The sequence below is a fragment of the Apodemus sylvaticus genome, chromosome 20 (genome assembly GCF_947179515.1).
Source record: "Apodemus sylvaticus chromosome 20, mApoSyl1.1, whole genome shotgun sequence".
Classification (NCBI taxonomy): domain Eukaryota; kingdom Metazoa; phylum Chordata; class Mammalia; order Rodentia; family Muridae; genus Apodemus; species Apodemus sylvaticus.
In genome coordinates this window covers 54371180-54390870 of record NC_067491.1, presented here as the reverse complement: position 1 = coordinate 54390870, position 19691 = coordinate 54371180, and the positions used below count along the sequence as shown (strand labels likewise).

The 19691-nt window shown below is 48.6% G+C and overlaps 1 protein-coding gene across 1 annotated transcript in view; it reads right to left on the bottom strand.

Moving 5' to 3' along the window:
- Positions 1–192: 192 nt before the first annotated feature.
- LOC127671098 (ultra-long-chain fatty acid omega-hydroxylase) overlaps positions 193–19691 on the bottom strand; it is a 45086-nt gene continuing 25587 nt past the window's right edge. Inside the window, exons 5-14 of the mRNA XM_052165774.1 lie at positions 18306–18359; positions 17571–17698; positions 17275–17399; positions 14197–14464; positions 10849–10915; positions 10609–10738; positions 6656–6789; positions 3701–3765; positions 3030–3112; positions 193–2617 (exon numbers count right to left, since the gene is read on the bottom strand). Of these exons, the coding sequence (XP_052021734.1) occupies positions 2386–2617; positions 3030–3112; positions 3701–3765; positions 6656–6789; positions 10609–10738; positions 10849–10915; positions 14197–14464; positions 17275–17399; positions 17571–17698; positions 18306–18359 (1286 nt within the window). The 3' untranslated portion in view covers positions 193–2385. The remainder of the gene's footprint in view (positions 2618–3029; positions 3113–3700; positions 3766–6655; positions 6790–10608; positions 10739–10848; positions 10916–14196; positions 14465–17274; positions 17400–17570; positions 17699–18305; positions 18360–19691) is intronic.

The following is a 19691-nucleotide window of genomic DNA, read 5'->3' as shown; positions in this document are numbered from 1 at the left end:
CATACACACATACATACATACATACATACATACATACATACATAGGCTAAGGTGTGCATGCTATCACCTAGACACATTCAGGGTCGCCAGGGCACACAAGATGTTGCAAATCTGCGAGCATTCACACATAAACATGGGAATTCTTGGTAGAAGAACTTTATAGGCTGGTGCCTCTGGCCAGCAGAGGGAGCCTCTTACACACGTGTGAGAGAAACAGGGTGCCTCCTCCCCAAAAGAATCAAACACAGACTGTATACACAGGCCTAGTGGTGCTACCTGAAACCCTGTTTTAAGAAAGAGGGCTGGCGGGAGAGTGTAAAGGTGTGGCTAGAACCGTAGCCCCATCCCGCCCTTCCTCCTTCATCTATTCAACTTCACCGGGTTCATGAATTTCGAGTTTTATGATCCTGTAAGACTCACACTACCAGGGAAAATTGAGGGGCAGAGAAGAGCAGTCCGGTGCCTAATGCCACCTCTAGGAAAGGGTCCTACCAGGATTAGATCTCACAAATATTGCCTGCCCAAACCAAATTTTTGAGGTTGTTTTGTTTTTGTCATGTTGCTGGAGGAAGGCAAGGTTGCATATGAAAAAAACTGAGTCGACTTTGGAGAATGATGGGCGTGGTGAGTTCCTCCATCCTAGCGACAATGTGGGAGCCACAGCACCACGGAGAGCCAAGTGGCTCGGACTGAACACGAGATTGTAACTTTACCACTCAGCCGGCATGTACCGTGGACAGTGGACATCGGCGGGCGGTCCCGTAACGTGCCACCAGGGGTCGCCCCAGGACACAAGGCGGCTCTGCCACTGCCACAGTCTTTAAATTCAGCGCAGCAGATCCTCTCCAGGCACCTGCTGACTCCCCACACTAGACTGAGGCTTAGGGTTGGAAGCCAGACTCGTGCTGTAGTAAAGACCCTAGGATCTGCGCTGAGATCCCACGATAAGAGGGTTGAGTGAGTTGCTTCCCTCTGAGACCTCAGTTTGTGCATCTATTAAATGAGACAATCAGAGCCATCCAAACAGCGGAGCGGTGTTGTGGGAAGGCGACCGAGCCCGTGGCAGGAGTCACCCCATTCGTAAGAAGCCTGGTGTAACCGCGTCATTCCCGCCCCTGCTCGTACGGACCATGACTCCCTGTCGCTGTTTGTCCCTGTCCACGACCCTTCCTCCATTCTGCTTCCCCCACCCAGAGGCAAGCAGTTACTGTAATGAGCTTCAGGTGAGAACTAATGCTCCCTGTGCTCTTCCCGGGCTCGACTGAGGTTCTGAGGAGACTGGGTGTCCACCTGGCCCAAGCTGGCCTCGAACTCCAGATGGGATGACTCTTGCGGCGGCTCAACTGTCTTCGCGCATGCTCGCACCGGATCCACGCGCTGCTCCACGGTTTGGATGACTTCTGATTATCTCATTTAATAGACACTGAATCTGCTGCGAGCCCTTCCCCAACCCAGGCCTCAGCTGGCGCGGATCCTGGCTCTGCCTGGGACACTCTTCCCTTCCCACAGTCCACTCAACTTCTGCTCTTACTTCCACCTCAGACTTCTCCTGACCCTCCACTCCCCATACCTCTGTCAGATTCACCCAGAACCGGGGGTGGGGGTGGGGGGGTGTCTCACGTTTGAAGCATTTGCCATACGTTGTTAATAATCATTCACAGCTGGTTATTGTTTGTTCAATTTCTGCTCCTCTCTGATGAGAAGGAGGAGTTAGGCTGGCCCACTGAATTAATATGCAATCTATTGACCAAATAAACAGTGCACAGGTTGCCCCCAAAAATCTGAGTTTAGTTCCAGACCAAACAAGTATGTCCCAGTTCTTGTACCAAGAAGGAGGGGGCTTGCAAAGGTCCAGGTTTACAAAACAACAACAAAGCAAACAGCCTAAATCCTGAGAGTCGGCATGAACTTCCGTGGAGCCGTGGGTCTCGGGAGAGGTGAAATTGAAGATTTCAGGACAGCAACCTCAGACCCCAGCTTCTAAAATCGTCGGTTTAGAAGCTAACCTGGGCACAGCCAGAGGGAAAGCCAGAGGAGACAGCCCCAGCGGTGAGTCTTAGGAAGTTTCTGTGGGCCGGGCCTTAGGAATCGCAATCCTCAGGGTCAGGATAATCGGATTTATGATGGGGGCGTGGCCCAGGTCCGAGGGGGCGGGGCCTAGCATGATTCCCTCACGCTGAAGGACCGGTGAGAGTAATTCAAAGCGGAACTTTGATCTCAAGGGGTGGAATCAAATCCCAAGGGTGGGGTCTTGTCTTGTCCTGAGGGGCGAAGTCAGCACCAACGAGATGCTCCTCTGCAAAGCTTCGTCCTCCAGTTCTTTCGAGGAGCGTGGTCAACGCCCTCAAAGTCTTGGGGGCGGATCCAGGTCCTTGGAGGCGTGGTCTAGGCCTGAGTGGGCGGAGCCTGAACCCCAGGACCTGCGGAGCCCGAGCGCACTCCGGCCAGCGAGGGTAGCGGTTCCACGTTGAGCCAAATGCCGTTCTCCGTGCGTAGAATAAGCTCCGGCTTCCTCCGCACCTTGCGGGTTCGGTCCACGCTCAGGCGGAAGCGCAGCAGTGTCAGAGCCACGACCACACGCATCTCTGCCATGGCGAAGCTCTGCCCGATGCAGTTCCTGCAGGAAGGGTTCCAAGAAGACACAAGAATCCTTAGGATGCGCAAGCCCTGGCATTCAGATCCTAGCACACAGCTTACCACTACCAACGCATCCCGACGGATGACCGCCCTTATCTAAGCTTCAGTTCCCTCCTCTGTGGAACCCGAATGAGGACAGCATCGCAGAGCTATTGGAAGTATGATGCTCAGAACCCGGAGTCTGACACACTGGAGGGGAACCCTGTTGTCAAGGACGAACTGCAGTCTGATTCGGAACCTCTTGCTTCAGTGAGGGAAGCGGAGGGGACTTGAGTTGCCCACACTCATGGTACTCGTGGGCAGGGCTTGGTCCCTCCTCGCACGCTCCTGATCTGACACTGACTCTGCCCCTTCCGTTTGTGGTGATGTTTTGGGGTTAGTAGAGGCCTTACCTGGGACCTGCTGAGAAGGGAACGAAGGCGAGCGGAGAGCGCTGCTGGGGTGTGTCCGGGTCAAAACGGTAAGGATTGTATACCTAGATGAGAATTGCCTGGGTGAGTCTGGGGACTGTCCCAACTGTCCAGTCCACCTGGGCCCCAACCTCTGAGGGTCCCTATAGCTGGAACACCTTGGGGCCATTTGTTCCAATCTGTCACCCACACTCCAGCCTATCCATGCCTGTCTCCTGTTGTCGAGCACCCAGGCTCATTTTCTACCTCAGGGCCTTTGCACTTGATGCCTCCTCAGCCTGGAACAGGCCTCTCTTCATACGGATTAGGTCTCAGTTCAAACGTGACCTTGTCTTTGGGGCCTCTCTGGATCCCCTGAGAGTAAATTCCCCCCACCCCATCTGTTTTTTACCTCCTTAGAACATTTAGCAGTGCCCAAAATGAGCTTATCTATTGGGTAATTAATTTTCATGAGCTTTACTTTAAGGCCCATGAGTGTCATTCTAGACTATCACTGCTGAGCATAGACGGGTGACACACAGTAGGTGCACTATTTGTTGACCTTGAGAATTAACAAGGACTGAGCAAGTCAGTGGGTGACAGCAGGGCCAGTCCCTGCAAGCAGCTCTGAGAAGGAGCCACACGGCCCTGGGGTGACAAAAGCAGAAACTTACCTTAGAGTCAGGCCACACTATGGGGTTGTGGTGGGTTCCGTAGAGGCTGACCAAGCAGATAATTCCTGGGGGGACATTTGGAATCAGTGGGGTCCAAGGGAGTCTCTGGAAACACACACACTTACACACACACACACTTACACACACATACACTCACACACACACACACTCACACACACACCCAAACACATACACTTACACACACATTCATACACCCAAACACATACACTCACACACACACTCATACACACACCCAAACACATTCACTTACACACACATTCACACACCCAAACACACACACACACGTACATGCCTCACCTCTTCCAGCAGTCACAGGATGGATCCCTGTGAGCCAGCAACAATCACTTCCTGTCCATCCTTCTGTGAAAACATTCGCTGCCCTGTCTACTCTCTCTGCTTCTTTCTAGCCCTTCTGCATGCCCCGCTGTCCTCACAGGATGACAGTTCTGCTCCTCAGCGTGTCAGCCATTGCTCCTGCTACCTCCCATGGCTCCCTCTTCCCTCTGGACAGAGGCAGGGGCCTGTGCTTGTCATTCACGTCACGCGTCATCCGCACGTCACTCGCCATCCGCACACTATGCGCCATCCGCACACTACGCGTCATCCGCACGCCACACATCATCCGCACACTGCAGTTCTGCTACACACAAACACACACACACACACACACACACACACACACACACACACTTGTTCTTACATCTTGGAGAACGTGGCCTTCCTGTGCCTGCCCCCCACCCCCGTTCTGTGCTTCTCAAGTCTCTGCATTCTGTCCACCCCTGATGCCACATGGCCAGGAATATGTGGGGCCTCTGCTTAGAGACTGGGTGGTACTGCGGCCTGAGCTCCAGGCATCGCCACAAATGCAGCTTGGTTCTCGGGGAACAAATGACAAATAACTAAAAATGGCCCTCAGGTCCAGCCCCTTCCCAGAGGTTCAGCATGTAAAAGTGCTTTCTGTGACATCCGGAGGGCGAAGTTTCAAGCCTTAGAACTCATGGTGAAAGAAGCGACTAGACTGCTGAGAACTGTCCTCTGACCTTCCTATGTGCATGTGTGCACGCACACACACCACCATCATCTGACCTTCCTATGTGCATGTGTGTGCACGCACACACACCACCATCATCTGACCTTCTATGTGCATGTGTGTGCAGGCACACACACCATCATCATCCTCTGACCTTCCTATGTGCATGTGTGCACGCACACACACCACCATCATCTGACCTTCCTATGTGCATGTGTGTGCAGGCACACACACCATCGTCATCATCATCATCATCATCATCCTAGCTTTTTAAAGAAGCTAACCTACCATCAGTGCCTACCCAGATCCACCCTGCCTCACCCACTCCGTCCTTTCCATCTGGATACAGACCCCTCTCCCTCCTCTGTAAACATCTAGGTTTCCCTCTGATGATTAGTTTTGTCAATGTGACAAATCTAGAATCCCCTGAAAAGGGAGTTTCCGTGAGGGATTGCCTAGATTAGATTGGCCTATAGGCATGCCAGTAAGACATTTTCTTTTTTAAATTTATTTTTATTTTATATGTACTTTGTGTGTGTAAGTGTGTGTGTGTGCACATGACACGTGTGGGGGGGGAGGGTCAGAAGCAAGTGTCAGATTCCCTGGTACTGGAGTTATAGGTGGTTGTAAACTGCCCAACAAGGTGTTTAGAACTAAATTCAGTCCTCTGGAAGAATAGCAAAAACTTTTTTTTTATTTTTAGGTTTATTTGTTGTGTATATGAGCATTTTATCTGTATGTGTATATTAGTATTTTACCTATATGTGTATATGAATATTTTACCTGTGTGTGTATATGAGTATTTTACCTGTATGTGTGTATGAGTATTTTACCTGTATGTGTATATGAGTATTTTACCTGTATGTGTATATGAATATTTTACCTGTATGTGTATATGAGTATTTTACCTGTATGTGTATATGAATATTTTACCTGTGTGTGTATATGGGTCTTTTACCTGTATGTGTATATGAATATTTTACCTGTATGTGTATATGAGTATTTTACCTGTATGTGTATATGAATATTTTACCTGTATGTGTATATGAGAATTTTACCTGTATGTGTATATGAGTATTTTACCTGTATGTGTATATGAATATTTTACCTGTATGTGTATATGAATATTTTACCTGTATGTGTATATGAGTCTTTTACCTGTATGTGTATATGAATATTTTACCTGTATGTGTATATGAGTATTTTACCTGTATGTGTATATGAATATTTTACCTGTATGTGTATATGAGAATTTTACCTGTATGTGTATATGAGTATTTTACCTGTATGTGTATATGAATATTTTATCTGTATGTGTATATGAATATTTTACCTGTATGTGTATATGAGTATTTTACCTCTATGTGTACCTCATGCACACCTAGTACCTACAGAGTTTAAAACGGGGCGTTGGATCACCTAGATCCAGAGTTATAGCTAATTGTGAGCCACTGCTCTTACAGTACTGAGCTATCTCTCCAGCCCCCATAAAACATGCTCTATTGATTATTTAAGGTGGGAAGACATGCTGAGTGTGGGTGGCACCCTTTCCTGGGCTAGGACGTGGACAGAATAAAAAGAAGAGAACTGAACTCTGGCGTGTGCGTATCCGTCCATTGCTCTTGTCTGTGACTGCAATATGACTGAGTATTCTATGTCTCTGTCACTCTGACTCCTCAGCCATGACGGTCTATAACCAGGAACCGAACAAACACTTGACCCCTAAAGTTGCTTTTGTTGGGTTATGTTATCACATCAGCAGGAAGTGAAACTAAGACATCCTCATCACTCCCAAAGCAACACACACCCAGGGGTCTTTCCCGTCACAGGGACCCCGCACCCACAGCAGGCATGGCCAGACCCTGCAAACAGTGCCACAGCATCAAGGGACACAGATCAGGCACCTTTGGGGATGACTCGTCCGTCTGGAAGCTTGATGTCCTCTGTGCAGCGTCGAGAGATGAGGGTCACAGGGGGGAACTGGCGAAGACTCTCCTTGATACACATGGTGGTAAAGGGCAGCTGTGTCAAGTCATCCCTGAAGAGAAAGGAACTGTGACTCCCTGAACACACACACACACACACACACACACATCCGGAATGGTCCCCAGAGCTTGTGCAATTTGCACATGTCCCAGGCAGGTATCATGTGTGTGACTGACAGGAAAGAATGAAGATTCTCTAAAGAGACACTCTACCCTCATTCTGGCTATACGATACCGAAGCAATGGAGTCCAGAAAATTCGAATTCCCCCCAGGGATCTAATTCAGGGAGAGGGAGAAATGCTAAGGCTAGGCCACCCAGAAGGGAAACTTCTCTCCCAGAAAGAGACTTAGAACTTGTTAGACCACTTTATGGAGGATATGATGGGCCAGTCATGGGTGGGACCACATCTTGACAAAGACTGCTTAGACACACATAATGCTGGCCTCTACTTAACCTTTAACCTCATTGCAAAAGAGGACTTGGGAAAAGTGTCACTGTCACTCTCTTATCGTCTCCCGCCATCCCCTTCCCAATATGGTCACACTGAATAGATTTCCATTATCTGTTTTCTATTATTAATTTGGCTATTGTCATTGGTTAATGGAAAGTGAACCACGGTTTGTTGCAGGCACAGGCCATGACCTCGAGAAGGCAACACAGTGGTTCAGTGAGTTAGGGACGTTGCTACCAACTCTGACAATCTGTGTCAATCCTTGGGGAAGAAGAGAACTAACTCCTGCAGGTTGTCTTCTAACTTCCACATGGATGCAGTAGCACACACTACACACACACAATAAATAAGCAAACGTAATAAAAACAAAAAAAGGGGAAAGGTGACTGGGGATATAGCTCAGTGATAGTCCAATTGTTTGTCATATACAAGGTCCTAGTCTCAGACAAAACTATCTGACTGTCCACCACTCACAATAGTGACAAATGAAAACAGAAAGCAGTGGTCCTTGTTTCTTGAGCTGCCGCTGGGCCCCACACTAACCGACCATTGAGGAATTGCTGTCCAGTCATGGGAGACGTGATGGCAGCTGGGAGCCTCAAAGTCACAGCAAGTTACTAGCTTGTATGCATCCTTTCCAGATTTCATTTGTTGTGGGATTTTTTTTTAAATGCGTTATTGCAGATTTCAGAATAGTTTATTATACTTGGGAACCCAGATTTGACTAATTATAATCGTTAGTTTATGATCGGGTTCATTTTTTAAAATCAAGACACTTTCGTGCGCGTGCACACGAAAAGAAATGTGTGTGTGTGTGTTGTTTTGAGACAACTTTTCACTGTGTAGACAAAGCTGGTCTCCATCTTGCAGCCCCTCTCCTGTCTCCACCTCCGGGACACTGGTATTATAGTTGTGCAATTACAGTTGTGCATCATCACACCTGACTCTAACAGGCTGGCTCGGGGCTTATCTGTCACATGTGTGCAGTGCCCAAAAATGCCAGAAGAGGGCACCAGATCCCTGGATCTGCAGTTACACACCATGGTAAGCTGCCCAGTGTGGGCGCTGGGTTTGGGATTTGGGAACCCTGGAAGAGCTACAAGCATCTTTAACCACTATGCCACCTCTCCACCCTACCACGGAAGCTTTACGCTCCAGTCATAAAGAGCCAAAGAACGTCCTTGTCATTAAGATACCAATAAATATAAACATGACCCAGAAAACAAGAGCAGTTAGACCAAGGCAGGCATCACCTCCTGCCGGACTCCCCAGGCAGACCCTCTGCCATCTCCCTTTGTTATAAAGGCAGAGTAGCAGGATGTTTAGGGTACTATGGTACCGAGCTGACGGTCTCCCTGGAAGTGTACACGGAAGTCTGAGAGAAGTGAGCAGACCGTCTCACTACACTGCTTAACTGAGGGTGGGCGTGGGGTAACTGAAAGCGATGCTTTGTTCAGAGAAAGCGATTTCCTGCCTCTCCCTGATACAGGCCAAAGTGAAACCCACAATATAGTCCAGGCTAGCCTCAGACTTTCAGTCCTCCTGCCTCCGCATCCTCAGTACTGTGACTGTGGGTTTGTTTACAGTGTGTGTGTGTGTGTGTGTGTTCCAATGTCATTTCTCAGGCATCCTCCGCCATCTTTCTTTCTTCTTTCCTTCTTTCCTTCTTTCCTTCTTTCCTTCTTTTCTTTCTTTCTTTCTTTCTTTCTTTCTTTCTTTCTTTCTTTCTTTCTTTCTTTCTGCCTTTCTGCCTTTCTTTCTGCCTGTCTGTCTGTCTTTCTTTGGTTCTTTCTTCTTTCTTTCTTTCTTTCTTTCTTTCTTTCTTTCTTTCTTTCTTTCTTTCTTTCTTCCTTCCTTCCTTCCTTCCTTCCTTCCTTCCTTCCTTTCTTCCTTTCTTCCTTTCTTCCTTTCTTTCTATTTGGACAAGGTCTTTTATTGGCCTAGAAGCCCCTAGACTGGCTGGGCAGTGAGCCCAGGGACCCACCTGTCTCTGCCTCCCCAGAATTTGGATGACAAAAGTTTGGCACTATACCCAGCTGTTGTGTTTTGAAAAAGAATGGACTCTATAGGCTCGTATATTTGAAATAATTAACATGTGTGACCTTATCGCAGGAAGTGTGTCACTGAGGATGTGCTTTGAGATTTCAAGGGCCAAACCAGAGCCAATGTCTCTCTCCTCCTGCTGTCTATAGAGCCAAGTGTACAACTCTTCAGCTCCTTCACCAGCACTACATCTGCCTGCATGATGCCATGATGAAAATGAACTAAACCTCTGAAACTGTAAGCCAGCCCCAAGTACACTTTATAAGAACGGCCGTGGTTATGGTGTCTCTTTACAACAATAGAACACTGACTAAGACACCAGCTTTTGTTTTAGCACGGATTTTCCTTCATGTTTGCAAGGCAACCAATACAGGGCATCTCTCAATCTCTCAGACTTTTTTTTTTTTTTTTTTTTTTTTTTTGGGAAAGTGACTCAATTAGTCCCAGCTTGCCTCAATTTCAATATGTAGACTAGGCTGGCCTTGAACTCCCCCCCCCCCCACACACACACACAGGGTTTTTCTGTGTAGCCCTGGCTGTTCTGGAACTCACTCTATAGACCAGACTAGCCTTGAACTCAGAAATTTGCCCGCCTCTGCCACCCAAGTGCTGGGATTAAAGGCGTGCACCACCACCACCTGGCAGGCCTTGAACTCCTGATCCTCCTGTTTCATGCGCCACCACGCCTGGCTACAGGGCTGGACTCTATGATCCACTCAGTCAGCTTCCATCTTAAGACTGTCTTCCCATTCTCTATTCTGCACTGCCTCTCCGCATCACGATCACATGACACACCATTTCATCCAGACTGAAACATCCATCCCAAGGGCTGATGTGTCGAAGGCACTTTTCAGGACAGTTAGACCTTTGCTGCCCCACGCATACTGAGCTTCATCACGTGACTTGCCTCCTCCACATCATTGCCGTGCACACAGAACTTTCTTTTTACACTTTTGGAATTTGCATTGAGAAGAACATGTCCCAGAGTAGCCCAGATCCTAGGAGAGCTAGGAGACATTTGGAGAAGACCCGAACCCAGCCGACAATTTGGAAGCAGCCCCACTGCATTCAACGAAGCCCGGTGGCCACCGAAATCTTGTGCGGGTCAAAGCTATAACTAAAGGCTTGCCACGGCCGCTGAATTTATGTTATGTGGTGGGACGGCAACGGTTGCTGGAAAAGTTCAGCCGGGAAATGCTGAACTAGGGACGGGCATCACAATCATTCCCGCGTTGTGAACTGGAACTCTGAAAGCTGCTGAAAGGGACTTGTCTAAGACACACAATCAGAAAGTGGCAGCTCGGAGATTCACGCCCAAGACACGGGCCTCAGTTTTCTCCCTCCACCTCCCCGCCCCCCGGCCCCCCCAAACTGACCAGTCCAGCTCCTCCAGGTCTCGGCCTTTCATGAGTTCTTGGATCTCCTCCCGGCACTTCTCCTGGTACTCTGGATACTTCGCCAGGTTGAACAGTGCCCATGACAGCCCACTAGAAGTGGTGTCGTGACCTGTGGGCAGACAGATGTTGGAAGATTAGAGTGTCCCCAGACTGTTCCCCACAGCAGGAGGGTGGTGGCACATCTCCCCACCAACCCTCAGCCTCGCCCAGCATCCTTACCTTCAAACATGAAAGTATCTGCCTCAGCCCGGATGTCCTCGTCAGATAATTCTTTCCCCTCCTCATCCTGAAATGGACAGTGGAGGATGCTGAGCTCCCCGTACTCAACGTCTGTACCCCACACCCTACATCCTAGGGGCTCCCCCAACGTCAGAGATACCTGTTTCCCGTTTGTCTTTTTCATTATTGCCTCTCTTTCGACTTTTATTTTTCACCTTTATTCATTTGTTGCGTGCACACATTGATTGAGTGTGTGTATTTAGTACACGCACGTGAGCACTGTGTGTGAATCATACGCTGTGGTGCGCACGTGGGAACCAGAGGACAACTTGCTGAGGTCATTTCTCTCCTTCAGACATGTGGGGGCCGGGGATTGAACTCGGATCTCAAGGCTTGGCAGCAGTTGGATTTACAAGCTCAGGCGTATTCCCAGATGGTCTTGTCTTCCACTGCACTCTATCAGAGACTCGGTGCGCAGCCCAGACTGGACTCAGACTTGAGATACTCCTATCTCAGTCTCCCAAAAGTTGGAGTTGCAGCTGTGCACTGCCGTGCCCAGCTTGCCACCCTGTCCTGTCTTTAATAGGTGTAGATATTGCAGACAGAGTGAAGGACACACCTACTATAAGGACAGATGGGGAAAGGGGTGGGGGGAATATCAAAGGGAGTTTGTGCACGCATCACTTGATAATTATGTTACAGTCCAAAAAAAATGAATTAAGGGAACAAAAAGATGGATCGATAGAAAAAGGTGTCTTCTGCCCATCCCAACAGCCTGAGTTCAATTCTCAGAACCCATATGGTATAAAAAGAGAATCGGCTCCTACAATTTGCCCTCTGACTTCCATTTTTTCCTCACAAGTTATATGGCCCAGATCAGTCTCAAGTCCACAATCCTGTTTCAACCTCCCAAGTCCTGGGATTCTGTGTCACCACAGCCAGCTACTCTAGGTTGCCTGGAGATACATCCAATCTACAGAAGGACCGACACCCACAGTTGCTTAATCTCCATGCTTCACACCTGCAGTTACTGAGCAGCCCTGACAGCTATTTATACTCTGGACCGCCAACAATATTATCATCAGGTCTTATCAGCACCAAAATACAAGAGAGAGGTAGCGTTATAGCCATTAAATGCCCTCTGATTGGCAAAGCCATGACTGGAATCCAGAACCATACAAAAAATTCTACACAAGAAGCTGGGCATGGTGTCGTCATACGCCTGGGATACCAGCACTGGGGACACAGAGGCAGGAGGATCAGAGATTCAAAGTCATCCTCAGCTATACAAGGATTTTGAGGCTGGCATTGACTAGACAAGACACTGCCTCAAAAAAACAAAACAACAAACAAATAAAGCAACAAACAAGGTAAGATCTGGACAGATAGCTAAGAGCTGTTGCTGCTCTTGTAGAAGACCTGGGTTTGGTTCTCAGTGTTAATCTCAGGTAACTTACAACCACCTGTAACTCCAGCTCCAAGGAGTCTGACCCTCTTCTGGACCCTAAGGGCACGTGTACTCAGACACACACATACACACATATTTAAAAGTAAAATAAATGCAAAAACAAGGGGCTGGAGGGAGGGTTTTTGAAGGTAAGAGCACTTGCAGGGTAAATAGGAAGACCTGAATTTACATCTCCAACATCCATGTTAAAAAGAATAAAGGGAAAAAGAAAAGAAGAGAGAGAGAAGAAAGAAAGAAAGAAAGAAAGAAAGAAAGAAAGAAAGAAAGAAAGAAAGAAAGAAAGAAAGAGAAAGAAAGAAAGAAGGAAAGAAAGAAAGAAAGAAAGAAAGAAAGAAAGAAAGAAAGAAAGAAAGAAAGAAAGAAAGAAAGAAAGAAAGAAAGAAAGAAAGAAAGGAAGGAAGGAAGGAAGGAAGGAAGGAAGGAAGGAAGGAAGGAAGAAGGAAGGAAGGAAGGAAGGAAAGTCGTGGCTTGGTGTACATTGGAAACAGAGGCACGCAGATCTCTTTAAATGAAATGGCAAGACCCCAGTCCAAGAGAGACCCTGTCTCAAGGTGTTAAGTCAGAGAGCAAGAGGAAGACACCAAACTGTCTGTTCTGCCTTGCCAGATCCAAATGTGCCTGCATAGGTACACGCACCCACACCCTTACACACACACATCACACACACAAATCCACATAACAGTGACTATAGCTGGGTCTGGGTAGCTGGCTCAGCAGTTAAGAGCACTAAATGCTCTTCCAGAGGTTCTAAGTTCAATTCCCAGCACCCACAGAGTGGTTCACAACCATCTGTAATGGGCTCTGATGCCCTCTTCTGGGGTGTCTGAACAGCTACAGTATGTATATACATGAAATTAAAAAAAAAAAAAAAGAGTGACTGTATCTGAATGAGAGAGCGTTCACTTCCTATGCGGAATGGCTTCCCTCTCTGTCACGACAGGTTATCTACTGCCCTTTTTTGGCCTCCATGGGCATTGGTACTTGTATGCACATACCCACAAACAGGCGTGGAATTAAAGTCAAGAGTGCCTGCACAGAACCTGCAAACACATTCTTGTATACTTTAATCCGTGTGTAGCTGGGGCGTGGTGCCATACACGTAATCTCACCATCCAGAAGGCTGAGAAGGATTGTAGAGTTTGAGTTTGAGGCCAACCTGATAACTGGAGAGGGAAAGGAAGGGGGTGGGGATAAACAGGATGAGCTGTCGAGATGGCTCAGCGAGTGAAGGCACTTTGACGCCACGCCCAGTGGACCTGAGTTTGAGTCCTAGGACCAGACCCACATAGTTGAAGGAGAAAACCAACTCCCACGAGTTGCCTTCTGATCTCCCCAGGGGCTCTGTGGCAGGCATGTGCACCCTAGATACAGACAGACAGACACACACACACCACAAATAAATCAGCGTGACTGTTTTGTTTTGAGACCAGGCCCTCAGTGTGGAGCCCTGGCTGTCCTGGATCTTGCTTCATAGACGCCCCTGGCCTGTAACTCACAGAACTCTGCCTGCCCTTGCCTCCTGAGTATTGGGATTACAGGCATGTACCACATGCTTGGCCAATCGCTGTAGTTAAAAAAAAAATTGTTTTGAAAGAAAGAAGCTATGCACGTGTCCAGTAAAGAGCTTAATTGTTTTGACGTCAGTTGTCCCAGCAGGACTCACAGCCACTTTCTTACCTATACGGGGATGTTCCACAGGGCAAACCACACGCTAGACTGTGATGGGGCTCATTAAATTAAAAGGGCTGAAGTGCTCTGTTGTGACATCTGAATGAACCTACCCACATTATGCACCTATCCCTTAACCGCAATCCCGCTTCTGGTTCCCGGCAGTGCGTGCACTTCCCAGCCGGCCTGTAGGGGCAGCAGCACGGTCTCACCTTGGCCAGCAGCAGCACGTCTATGAAATCCAAGGTCTTGCCCTGCTTGGCCTGGAGCCACGCCTCGGCGCCCTGCTGGCGCAGCGCCCGCCGCCGCTCCTGGATGACTTCAGTGGTGAAGTTGTGCACCGTGTCGCAGGCCCGACGGAAGCGTCGCCCGTCGGCTGTGAGGTAGTAGATGAAATCCAGGTAGTGATGCAAGCGGTATTGACGCCGCACCACCAGAGCGCTCAGCTCGATAATGGAAGAGATGTAATCGCTCATTCTCCTGCGGAGAGAAGGGATGTGAGCCACCTGCACGGCCCAGAGGCACACACGGGGCCCGGGGTCCGTTGCATAACGACAAACAGAGGCCTTCTATTAACCGATTTGGTTATTCTTAAAAAATTATTTTTGTTATGTGTGTACACGTTTGCCAGCGCCTAAGTCTATGCAGCGCGTGTGTGTGCAGTGCCTCAAGAGACCCAAAGGGAAGTCTGATGGCTGGGGGCTGGAGTTACAGAGGATTGTGAGCTGCCATGGGGGGTGTACGGTGTATGGAACTGAACGCTGAGCTCTCTAAGGGCAGCGAGTGCTCTTAATAGATGGGCCATCTCTTTTAGTCTCTCTCTCTCTATCTGTGTGTGTGTGTGTGTGTGTGTGTGTCTGTCTCTGTCTCTGTGTCTCTGTCTCTGTCTCTCTGTGTGTGTGTGTGTGTGTCTCTCTCTCTGTCTCTGTCTCTGTGTCTCTGTCTTTCTCTCTCTCTCTCTCTGTGTGTGTGTGTGTGTGTGTGTGTTGGTAGAGATGGAATGCAAAGTTTTTCATATTCTTCTAGGCAAGCACGTTACAAACTGAGCTATATCACCAGCCTTCCTTTCTTCTTTTCTTTCTTTCTTTCTTTCTTTCTTTCTTTTCTTTCTTTCTTTCTTTCTTTCTTTCTCTCTCTCTCTCTCTCTCTCTCTCTCTCTCTCTCGCTCTCTCTTTCTTTCTTCTTTCTTTCTGAAATGGGCTCTCATGTTGCCCAGGATGAACTCAAACACACCCTGTAGCAAAGACTGACCTTGAACTTCTGATTTTCCAGTCTTTACCCACACAATTACTTGACTTATACCTCCGCACAGGACTTATTTTATTCAGAGGCTTTTTGTCTTATCGTTATATTCTTATTCATGTTATGTGTACGAGTGCTTTATCTGCACATCCGTACACACATGTGTGTGCATTCGGAAGTCAGAAGAGGATGTCGGATGCCCCGGAACTAGAGTTACAGATGGTGGTGAGGTGCCAGACAGATGCTAGCAGTCATCAGCCCTGGATCCTCTGCAATCGCATCAAGTGCGCTTGATCACTTCAACAGCTCTCCTGCCGTAGTTTTATTATTATTAACCCCGGGGGAGGAGTCCTGGGTGTATGCACGCCTACCACATGCGTGCAGGTGTCCTGCAAGTGAAGGCTTTTAGCTGCCCACCCTGAGTGCTTAGATCTGAACCCCAGTTCTCTGCAGACACCATGCTCTTGCAGCCACTGCCTCATCTCCTCAGCCCCCTACCGGCTTTATTTTCCCTTATTTCACAAGACTACAGATGGAGCAGAGGGCATTACTCATGAGAGACACAGTGCTTCAGAGCTGCCCATCTGGCCCCACAACAAACACTGAGGCATGGACTGGGTAATCGTTACTTTATTAGTTCAGTCAACGAACATTCGCCGAACGATTTTTCACATGCCAGAGAAACCGCCAAGCCATTTTATCCTTAGAACATCTCTCAAAGTCAGATTTTTTATCTTTGCCTTACAAAGGACTGGAGGCTGTGGCTCCGTCCTGTAACCCCAATACTCAGGGGGTGGAATCAGGGGGATCAGGAAGCCACCCTGGGTGTGGAAGCCTGGGGCAGAAACCAGGAGGGTGGGATGGGATGGAGGTGACCTAGCCCTCAAGAGCACACTTTGATTCCCGGCAGCCATGTTGGACCCCTCGCAGCTGCCTGTAACTCCAGCCCCAGACCATCCGACACCTCTAGGTTGTACAGGCACCTGCACTCACGTGCACACACCTCCGCACAGACACATAGCCTTACTATTTAAAGAGAGTAAGCTTTTCGTATTTTTTTAAGGAAGAAAAGGAAGTACGATAAGGTAGGAAAAGAGGGGCTAGGGATGAAGAAAATAACAACACAGGAAGAAGAGGAAGAAAAGGAAGAGGGGATCAGAGGAAAGAAAGGAATAAGAAGGAGAGGAGGAGGGAGACGGAGAAAAGAGAAAGGAGAACTATGAAATAGAATGAGCTGACAATTCTAGGCTATACCCTCTTTGGGGAGAAATGGGAAAATAGTGTTTCCTGAGTATCTATTAAGTGCCAAGATTCTGGCTGACAACAGTTTGCTTACTTAATTATGTATCTGTGTGGGTATTTTTTAAATTTTTGTTTGTTTGTTTTTTGCTTGCTTGCTTTTGAGATAGGTTCTTATGAAGTGACCCAGGATAGGCTAGAACTCACTACGTGAGCTGGTCCTGACTCAGAGCGATCTGCCTACTTCTGACTCCAGAGCACTGAGATCATGTGCCACCATATTGCCTGGGGTGTTTGAGACTGGTTTTCACTACCTTGTCCAGTCTAATTTTTTTTTCTTTTTCTTTTTCTTTTTCTTTTCTTTTCTTTTCTTTTCTTTTTTTCTTTTCCTTTCTTTTCTTTTCTTTCTTTTTCTTTTCAAGACAGGGTTTCTCTGTGTAGCCCTGGCTATCCTGGAACTCACTCCGTAGACCAGGCTGGCCTCAAATTCAGAAACCCTCCTGCCTCTGCCTCCCAAGTGCTGGGATTAGAGGGGTGCTCTGCCACCACTGCCTTGTCCAGGCTTAACTCAAACTCAGCATCCTCTTGCTTCAACCTCTCAAATGCCGAGTCCAGGGATCCCAGGTGTGGATCACCACACCCAGACAAAATCTCATTTAATCCTTTTTATAAGAGGACTGAAGCTGAGAGAGGTGATGTCACCTTGGGGGCCAAGGCTTCTTTCTGAGGGCGCATGGTCCTAGATTGCGACACAACAGGCACGGTCCCTATCTCCTCCCACCCCCGCCCACCCCGGGGGCCACACTTACTCCTGGCAGTCACTGTTGTAACTGAACACACATTTCTGAAGGCTGTCCAGGGTCATGAGGCTGACGTGCTCAAACATGTCAAAGGAGGTCACTGAGCCCTCTGCCAGATGCCGCCTCCATTTATCCTGTAAGGGAGACACAGGGCAACCGGGCATGAAGAACACAGACCACAGGAGCCAGGCGGGATCCTCACTGCCAATCCGGTTCACACATAGCCAGGGAGGCCCCGCCCCCAGCTCCATTTGTGGCCTCACGGATGAGGCAGACCTCTTCCCGCACTGTGTCTTAGGACTCACGTGCATGATGTTCACACTCTGGTTGAAAATCTTCATGTAGGGCTTCAGGATGTCAAAGTGGAAGGCGGGTGTGAGCAGACGGCGGTGCCGGCTCCATTTGGTCCCTTTGCTGATCAAAAGTCCGTCCCCTGAACCCAGAAAACCAAGGCTAGAAGCCTATCCCCGCCGAAGCCCACACCCTTCCCTTACTCCCTGTATGAAAGATAATCGATATGGCTCCTGTTTCAGTACGAGGCGTGCTTAGAGCCCATCACAGAGGAGGAGGCACTGGCCCCATTTTCCCCAATTGCCAACTGGTGCCCGCTTTGTGTGACCTCAGTTCATCCTAAGAGTGAACGGTTATAGGAAGTCTAAGGATATGTATCAGAAACGGAGGGAATCTTCAGCCCCAAGACATACACCAGGTAGGGCTTTCGTCTTGAACAGCTGGGATAGGAATCTGGGGAGGGGACAAGGCTAGACACCAGAAGGAGAAGAACCTCCTTGAAGAACTCGCCTAATGAGAAACCCAGAGGGGCAGAGAAGTACTAGAAATATAAAAGCAAGTTTGGGATCAAATTGGGGGATGGGCGGCCACGTGGCTTTTCTCTAGGCTAACCCTCCACTCTGTGTCACGTGTAAGAGAAACTGACTCACTGTCCCCACTCTGAGTCTCCGGTACTCAGTATGAAGTGAAGATCATTGTTTCCCACACCCCAAAACTCCCGCTCCGTTGTCCTCCCCTTCAGCACTTACCTAACCAAGGCTTCAGGAAGCTATAGAAAAACTCATCCTTGGGTGCAATGGCGGCTGTGGAGAGAGGAGAGGCAATGATTGTGAACAGGGTTCTGACCCTTGACCTCTGCTCTGACTTTCTCGGGCCTTTCTCTGGGCTCCTGCCTCCCCGCCCCTCCCCCTCACACCGTGAGAAATCTTATATACTGATCTAAACTTGAGTCTCTCCTGCTCAGACACCGCCCACGGCTTGTGGCTGCTCTTGCAGAAAGAGCCTGGAGTTGGGCATGATGTGCATTATGCTTGTGATCCAAGCAGTTGACAGGCTAAGTGGGGAGGATCGCTGCGAATTCCAGGACAGCGTCAGTTGTCTACGTAGTGAGTTCCAGGCCAATCTGGGCTGCTGTGTAATTATAGCTTTTCTTGGAGTGGGGTGGGGTGGGGTGGGGTGAGGTGGGGGAGGAACCTTGTGCCTGCAAGATAGCTCTGTCTGACAGGTGCTTTCCTACCTGATGACCTGGGTTTAACACCTGGAACTCGGAAGGAAGATGGAGAAAACCCCTACAAGTTGTCCTTTGGCATCCACATGCATCACGTGGTACACACTCGTGCTAGTGTGCACACACATGCACACACACATACACACACCAAATTAATAAATATAAAAGAAACCCAAGCTTTAGAAAAAGTGCCATCTATCTATCTGTCTGTCTGTCTGTCTGTCTGTCTGTCTAGCTATGCTTGTGTTTGTAGGCACACACACATGCCCTGGCACTTGTATGGAGGTCAGAGGACAAGCTGTAGGAGTCAATACTCCCCTTCCATCTGGGTCACAGAGATCAAATTCATTTGTCAGGCTTGCCAGCAGTCTCATTTACCTGCTGAGTCATCTCATTGATCCTGAATGTTGGCCTTTCTTATATTAAAAAAAAATAAAAATAAAAAATAACCAAGTCAAATAAAAAGTCTGTTCTCAGCCTGCCCGTGCCGGTTCTGCCCCATCCAGTCCCTGCCTCTTCTGCTCAGCTCTTCAACAATCTCACAGCACTCGGTCACTCACGGAAGCAGCCAGGCTGTGTTCCCATAGGACGGAGGACACCCTCTGGCCTTCCTTGCCCTTTGCTGTCCGCTCTGGCCCTCTGAGTCACAGCAGTCCTCCTACCACCAGCCTTACTTTCCGTGTCTGTCTGCCATGCTGACCCCAAGGGTATCCAATTTGCCGGCATTGACAGAGTCTTTACCAACCCGCCGTTTTCATTCTCAAAGGGCTCCCTTTCAAAGCCAGCTGTGATAACCCTGGTCCAGACTTTGCTCCAAGCAGACAGCTCCACACCCTCTGAGTCCTCACCACTCTGTGGCACAGAACCAACAACACAGAGCCTCTCTGCTCTTAAACAATGTCAGGTG